At 42.0% G+C, this 8,396-nt stretch overlaps 1 protein-coding gene across 2 annotated transcripts; it reads left to right on the forward strand.

Moving 5' to 3' along the window:
- Window positions 1-1,549: 1,549 nt before the first annotated feature.
- Window positions 1,550-5,299, forward strand: LOC125948618 (uncharacterized). 2 transcript variants are annotated; one of them, XM_049674871.1, is made up of 4 exons: window positions 1,550-1,749; window positions 1,817-1,884; window positions 1,941-2,234; window positions 2,319-5,299. In XM_049674871.1, exons 1-4 carry the CDS (start codon window positions 1,740-1,742, stop codon window positions 5,166-5,168), a joined length of 3,222 nt encoding a protein of 1,073 aa, XP_049530828.1. In that variant the 5' UTR covers window positions 1,550-1,739; the 3' UTR covers window positions 5,169-5,299. The 2 variants fall into 2 exon arrangements, with proteins under 2 accessions (XP_049530828.1, XP_049530836.1); XM_049674879.1 differs by lacking the exons at window positions 1,817-1,884; window positions 1,941-2,234 and having other exon boundaries at window positions 1,552-1,749.
- The last annotated feature ends 3,097 nt before the right edge of the window (window positions 5,300-8,396 follow it).

Genomic DNA, 8,396 nt, shown 5'->3' on the forward strand with positions numbered 1-8,396 from the left:
AACCTTCATTAAAATATGTGGAAACGTAAATAAATGTATTAGGGGAGGGGTGGAAAAGTTACATTGTACCAGTAAAACAGCGATTTTCTCGGTCACTCAGTAACTCATCGTGAATGGGGGGGGGCTATTTCAGTCTTTTACTGAGTGACTGAAAAAATCGTTAATTACCACCTTTTAGATAAACAAACCTTCATTAAAATATGTGGAAATGTAAATAATTGTATTAGGGAAGGGGGGAGGGGTGGAAAGATTACATTTTACCAGTAAAACAGCGATTTTTTCGGTCACTCAGTAACTCACCGTGAGTGGGGGGGCCTATTTCAGTCTTGTACCTGGGTTTTTACCAAAAGTGGTAATTAACGATTTTTCGGTCACTCAGTAACTCACCGTGAGAGGGGGGGCCTATTTCAGTCTTTTACCCTTCTTTCCAAAGCGGCCTGGCTTTGCACTTGATGTTGGCCGCTGCCCAGGACTAACCCATGATTTTTTCCTTTTTGGATTCTGATAATAAATCTATTTTTCATATCCGGTTACAATTCGATACAAAACAGATTTTCTAGAATGCCTTTGTAGCATAATTTCACACGTCGTTTTTCGGGTTTCCATCTGTCTTTCGTTCAGTGCATGTGGCATCCATTTTCCACACTTCTGGATCTTGCCCATTGCTTTCAAACGGTTGGAAATCGATTGTTGCACAACATCCAACCTTTCTGCCATTTGTTGTTGACTCAATGTGTCGTCTTCGACCAATATTGCTTGCAATTCGACATCGGCAAACTTGCTTTGTGGTCTGCCTCGGTCCTCATTATTGACGTCGAAATTATTTTGACTTAATCGTTGGAACCATCTTTTGCATGTTGCCAGGGATAAAGCATAATCCCCATATGCCTCCACAAACATTCGATGAGATTCTGGAGCAGTTTTCTTTAAATGGAAGCAAAATATTAATGCTTTCCGCATATCGTCACGTTTTGGAACAAAATTAATCATTTTCAACACGATGTTAAACACGATCTGTCTTGTTTACTAGTTTACTGCGTAAGTATGATTGACAGATGTCAAAGCAATAATTTAAAAAAAGTGAAGTTGCGTTTACATTAAGCATTCACGTTTGACACATTAATGCGTTGAAGCTCATTTCATATTGGTACACCTGGTACAAACCTAAATAATGTTACCGCTGCTTTGAATTTGATGACCCCCTAATAGTTACTCCAAAATTGACTGGGGATGACCTGTTCCAAAAATAGAATGCGCTAATGCATGCACACTACCACGACTACCAAGTAAGAACCGACAGGCAGTGCGTGATCGCACGCACTACCTCAGAGAATTGAAGATGCGTCGGGGATGTTTTGTATGAGGGTATCATCATTATTCAGAGAGCCGTTCGCGGTCCGATCGCGCGAGAGCCAGTCTGGCTATCACATACACATCCATACCCCCACTAGCTCGCCACGATGACAATCAACGCAGATTGGCTTGAGCCGATGATTCACAGCAGAACTGGTTCTGTGAGTGCTAGTGGCGCTGTAAATGGAGAGGAAACAAGCGCGAGATAAACAACATTGATGAGAGCACAATGTTGTGAGGAGAGCACGCTGTGAGGGTTTGCTATCTGTCAAAAGTACGCACAGCAGAAAGCGATTGCGGCATGGTCAAGTGTAACAGTAGTTTCGTTGTTATCCAAAACGTATGGTGTACTTCAGTGATTCTATCTATTAATCAGCGGTGTGAACATGAATCAAAGTAAGTCTGTGAGAAATGGCAAACGCGATGGAACGTATCATTGAATCCTGAGTCGACCGCTTTGCAGGGGAGACACTATTGAACATAGATGAAGATAGCCGGAGAGAGAAACGCAGAGAGCGTGCTGAGCTGCAAGTAGGCTAGCTAGGGGGCAAATGGATTACCGTGATCTCACGTGGCTTTGCTTTCAGAAAGAACTATACAAAGCGCTCTCCGGTGTGGTTCTGCTAGACTGGCAACCTGCGGAGCCAACGAATGAGAAGTTGCGTGAGTTGGAGGAGCTGTTAAATGATCCACGATGGATCCGCCTTCAAGATCTGGTGGAAGAGATGAAGTTCTGGGATGCAGCGACAACGATTCCGAAGATGAAGTCGTTTCTGTATAATGCGCGGCAGCAAGATGTGATTGGAAAGCTTCTAGACAACACGTTCACCAGCTTTCCATATCTTAAGCTTATCATAGTGCACTTTCAGGCTGACAACGAGGTTTGCAGTGTAGATCTACCTAATCGTTCATACATTCATTTATTTTACGTACTGATGTATCATTACTATTTATTTGTAATCCAGCGCATCGAGCCGAACCTCAATGCTCCCATCCACTATGCTGTTAGACAACTGAATGACGAATTCTTGAACTGGTTGCTGAATGATCGCCAAAACAGAACGGAAGTGAATGTACGCAACAATCAAAAGGAAACAGCGCTGGGCATTCTCTGCGCGTTGTACGACGAGTGCATGAAACAGGCCAATCAACAGAACCGTTCAACGATAAACACGTTAGGCCAGATAAGACATCAGATCGGGAAGTTGCTGGCGGCTGGAGCTGACTTTAACATCTGTAGCATGCAACTAAAGTTACCGTTCGAGTTCCTACTAAAGCACTACCAAATCGATGACTCTACAGGAAGGTTCGTAGATCGTTGCGTGCAAGACGCCGGCCAAGCGATCGCGATTGGTCACATCAATAAGCGTGTCGTAGAGTTTCACAACAAAGATTCTCCGCTGAAGGTGACGGAGGAGCTGCTTGAAATATGTTTGCGCTATAATGACCAGCAGAGCTTCCTGCACTACTTAAGCAGCTTTGCAGTAACGAATCAGAATGTAAAGAAGATGATTCAGGTGGTACTGCATACCGCCGTCGAGCAAAAGCAGAGCGAATGTGTGCGCAAGATCGTCGAACTCTTCGGTGCCCTGATATTTCAGGTCGTTATTCGACCGATGGGCCGCGATGCGAAACGTATAAAGCTGCAGAAGTCCTCGGAGTTGGTACATCGAGTGGAGTTAAAAGGACTTTTGAAAAAGGCCTGCTTGATGGCGGATGTTTTGATTGTTCAGTTACTCACGAGCCGAATGACTGATTTGCTGGTGCTAAATGACGATCCACTACTAGCCTTAACGCTGACCAAAGCATACGATGCTAAACGCCGCCCAGAGGACAGGGAATCGCTATTGACTGTGGCGGGTTATCTAGCTACCCAACAGAACATCTATATGTCCAAACCGGACAATTCGGGTAACACGCCCCTACACCTTGCGCTAAAATATGGTTTCAACGAGATCGCGACCACGTTATTGAAACAACGTTACGCTTACATTGGTTTGCGTAATCGAGACAACCTGACACCATTAGACTACGGTGGGTATGGGTTCTGGAAGGCTTATCTTGATGGCTGCATTGAAGTAGACAGTGAACGATCCGCCCAAGATAGAAACGTACTTCGATTTAACCTAAACTGTTTGGAACCTTACAAGCCATGTAAGAAACCTGGTTCCGGAGCCCTAGCAGCAGCATCGGCAAAAACCGCATCTGCCCCCGCATTGGCAGGTCAGCAAAAAGAAAGAGGGTTCCACGTTATTCAGGAAGCTTCAAAAGTAAAACAACAGCCGCATAAGTACGCCCGGGTCCAAACCGAAATGACTGTTGTACGGCAGATAGCGGAATCGAAGGAGCTGAAACGGTTATTGATTCACCCCATTATCTACACGTTCATTATGGTCAAGTGGATACGGTTGAGTCACTGGACGTACCTGAACTTGATGCTCACTATCGCCACGATGCTGGTTTTCGGATGGCACTCGCTAGATGCTTGCTCCCTCGATGCCAGCGCTGCTCTACCGCTAAAGATCTGTGCAGCCCTTGGCACGTTATTCATCGTTTTTCGTGAAGCCCTGCAGCTCTTGGTTTTGAGAAAGTCATACATCACTTTCGAGAATGCGATGGACATTGGGAACATAATTGCAATGATCGTGTTGCTATCCCAAGGCTGCAATGGACTTCTGTCTTCCTTTTTGATGATCAGCTTCGCGATGCAGCTCACATTCCTTCTCGGCTCGCTACCCTTCAACACCCTCTCGACCATTATGTACATGTTCAAGACGGTATCGCAAAACTTTCTCAAGAGCTTCCTGCTCTTCCTGCCACTAATTGGTTCGTTTATCTTCGCGTTCTACCTCACGTATAACGATACACTGGATGAGACAGGTGTATCAATGTCAGCAAACGGCGACAACACCATCGACACGTCTTCCACCGAAGACAACTTCAACAACTTCCGCACATTCTGGAACGCCACCATAAAGACACTGGTCATGACGACTGGTGAATTCGAGGCTGCTGCTATCGATTTTAGTGGTGGTAAACTGCTGTTGTTCATGGTATTCCTCTTCTTCGCTCCCATTGTTATACTTAACCTGATCAACGGTCTCGCCGTGAGCGATATTGCAGCGATCCGTGAGGAGTCGGAGTTGATTAGTATCAGCAAAAAGGTGATGTTGTTGGAACGGTACGAGCGAGGCGTAGCCAACGTACCGCTTGGTTGGATGAAGCGTAAATTTCCCGAACCTTTCTTTGAGTGCCACAACTGTTGGATACACATTCGGACTGATCAGTTCCGCAAGATTTTCATTCATGTACTTAATCCACCTGTCACACCATCGACAGCCGCGCCATTGGCCGAACAAAACCCGAGACCGAAAAAGGAAAAACCCACACCATTCTCTCTGTCCTCATGTTCCTTGCTGTGGCGTAACGGTACTGACAAGCTAATCAACTTGCGGCTCTTTAAGTTAACATCCTTCCTAACCCTTGACAGTGCCATTGCGAACGAAGCGCTGGCAGTGATCGAGAGAAAGCTGCTGAGCACCAAGCAGCCGGCGGTTGTGGAGGTCATGGTGGCCAGTTCGAAACAACCGATAGTTACCAGTGGCAATGCCGCCAATGGTATTGCTCGTACAAAACACCTCGTCGATTTGGCAGCATTACAGGACGAGGTTCGTGATCTACGAATGATGATGGATCGGTGGCGCCTAGAGCTGCAAGGAACGCTCAAAGAAAAGCTTGCCGGTCGGAAACAACAGAAGACAAAACAAAAGAAACGAGCACGACAGAAGTTTTCGGAGCTAGCCAGAGATTTCTAGGAGCAGGCGAACGATTGGCTGCGAGTGGTGATGTCACGAAGCGGCATAATAACAACGGTGACAATGGTTATGTCAATGATGATTTTAATAGCGAGAATAAATTGTGAAACATCACAAGTAATTAATTGATTAATTAATTAATTCATTTGTTTTTTTATTTATTTATTTCAAGCTACGGTTCAAGTTTCTTCTTCTTAATTTTATAAATTGTCCTGTTAGTTCATCCAATCGAATCAGTAGTCTACATCTGCCCTGATTCGACGTCCACTCTCCCCCCCTCCCCCCTTGAATGTAACGAGACCATTTAGCTAGTATTTTCAAATTTTAATATGCTCGTTTGCGGCACCCGGTAGAGGTCAAATATACCAAACGAAACCTGCACCCTTGCTGTTCATCCTTTCCATTCTTTTTGTGTCTGTACCCTTCTTTCTCTCTCTCTCTCTCTCTCTCTCTCTCTCTTTCTCTCTATTTCTCTCTCTTTCTCTCTCTCTCTCTCTTTCTTTCTCTCTCTTTCTTTCTTTCTCTCTCACGAGCACTCAGGAAACACTTCGATTCCTGCTGCAACGGCCTGTCCATTTGTCATGCAAATTAGTGTTAGAAAATTGTTTGATGTAATTTCATCTAATTCAATCATAAACCCTTTTTCTCTTCACCATCCCGCTCCCATTCACCCCTCCACTAATCGCCCTTCCTCTGAGCCGGATTCATTTAGTACGGGATAGTGACGACGGTCGCTGTCGAAGGTCGTGGAAGGACATACTTGGGATCTGACGCCCGCTCGGTGACACAATTCTCAGATGATCATTCATCTAGCTTGCCTCTATGACAGGTATGATGTCCAATACAGTGGTAGACATTCGTATAGCCGCAGGTAGTTTGTTCGAGGTTTTTCCCAAACTAGCCATCCTTCTTCCATTTTGAATAATACTAACGGTTTATTTTACCGTTGTTTAGCACACATATTGACAAAAAATGAACAGGATTTTTTTTCGAAAAAATATGAAGAATATTGATGTTTCCCATAGACATTCGTTTAGCCGCACTTTTTGAAAACCTATTCTTAAAATATTTTTTTCGAACTAATGTGCAAGGAGATATTTTTTTATTAATATCTGCTTTTCTAACAAATCCAAAACTATAATTTTCCAGGAAATCCGGTTAAATTTAATGGGTTTACTATTCAATTTTAGTCGAACAGTCGTCAATCACCTGACTTAAATTCGAAATATTTTTAAATAACCGATATTATTAAAAAACAAAATAAATTTCTATCCCAAAATGTTTTTTATATAATTGCAATAAGAAATGCACGCCGGACACTAAAATAAATGGATTTTTTTGTCTCCCAACCACTAATTACATTGTTGGCGAAAATGAATTAATGTGTTATCTTCCTGTACTATATGGTTTTAATTCTCGTAAGTTTCAATGAGATGAATTAAAACGTCTTCCAGAAGATCCTTTTACATCCCTGAAAACATTTTAGTAGAAATTAAAAATATAGAAAACTACACGTTATGAGAAAGTTGCACTCAACATAATAGGTGAAAGAAGCAAGGACTTTTCCTTGGTTTTAAGTGAATCCAATCGATTTAGAGACCATCAAAACCTAGGAAACGACACCCATATTGCCCTACGACGTATTTTAACCCTCGGTTGGGCACCCGGGTACCCGGGTATCCATTTCAAGTTTCAGCGAAAAAATGAATTACTTCCCGTAAATATTTTTTTACGAAACTCCGGATCCCCAAAGTACAACTCTTTTCAAGCCAAATTGGCATTGGAATTGTTTTGATAATTAATATTTGGTAATTATGGGCCGATAAAAATAACATACGCCCAGTGGCACCCGGGTACCCGGGTACCCAGCACGTTGGCTATGCATATGAGCTATGTTTATAAACACAAAAAACACTTTTTATCAATATCTATCAATTTACACGGGTCTATTAATTGTTAAATAAGTAAACTGCAATAATTTAATGAAAATTAATTTAAATTTTAATTATTGTTGCGCTATAACACCAGCAATAGGAGAAAAATAAGTAACACATTATTCAGCCCTTTATGTGCAATTTCACCTATAAATTATTTCTCATACTGATTAAAAATGGTTTGTACAATGCCATTTTCATAACATATGAGTAAACCATTCGCTTATTTTGATTGAAAAGACTTAAGGTGGGGTTTCGGTTGACCCCGGAAACAAATATAGCAAGGGAGAGCTCTGATGGAAGTGGAATCCACCGCGATAATTTAGATTCATATACCCTGTAGTTAATTTAGTATTCGGGAATATCATTTGACATAAAATGCATCTTTTGAATATATATTGCATCTTTTTGAAAAACTAATCTTAGAACTTGCGCATTTTTCAATCAACTTTCAATTAGAGAACTTGAAACTATTTTTTCCCCTTGCGGATCAAGTAATCGCCCTTCACAATAGTTTGCACAGCTCACATGCTTTTTTTCTAAAAATTATATGAATGTAACAAAGCAATTGACAATGCTGACAATTAATAAAGGTTTTTTTGTTTTTTTTTTCTGTACCTGTACAAAATTTGTATCGTCATCCTTGCGCTTTAACATCTACAACATCAATATGTACTCGTGGTATGATATGGCGAAAGGGTTTGCTGTCTAGGTTACCATGGTCAGCATTACTATTATTAATTGCGTGGGTTGTGCAAGAGCATTTTGACGATGCAAAACAGTTTTATTTGAAGAAATAATTAATTTCAATAAAACAATTACAGAAAAATACTATCGTTTTTGGATTTTAATGCTTGCTATACGACACTCGGTAAAGAATGACCGTAAGAAGGGGTGTCAATGATATTGTGTTCCTTCTTTTTATTGTTTTTTAATGCATATTGTTTTGATTTTGAAACAAAAACACGATGCCAACACCCTTAAATTAGTTCTTGTGCACTATTTTTGTAATAAAACTGATAAAAACGGTGGAACAATCACTTAACTATGTAATGCACATAAGCTGGGTACCCGGGTACCCGGGTGCCCAACGAAGGGGTAAACGCCGGGTGCCCAACCGAGGGTTAAGGATTGGGCTTGTATGGAGCCCCGCCCCCCCCCCCCTACCCTCGTCCGATATGAACCAAATTTTTTCCCCTGGTTTCTCAGGTGACCATCCACAATTGTGCAAGTTTTAATGGTATTCGGTTCATAACTTGCGGAGTAATTAATGTTTTTAACAATCAAGTGTTAG

This window comes from Anopheles darlingi, chromosome X (assembly GCF_943734745.1).
Source record: "Anopheles darlingi chromosome X, idAnoDarlMG_H_01, whole genome shotgun sequence".
Lineage (NCBI taxonomy): Eukaryota > Metazoa > Arthropoda > Insecta > Diptera > Culicidae > Anopheles > Anopheles darlingi.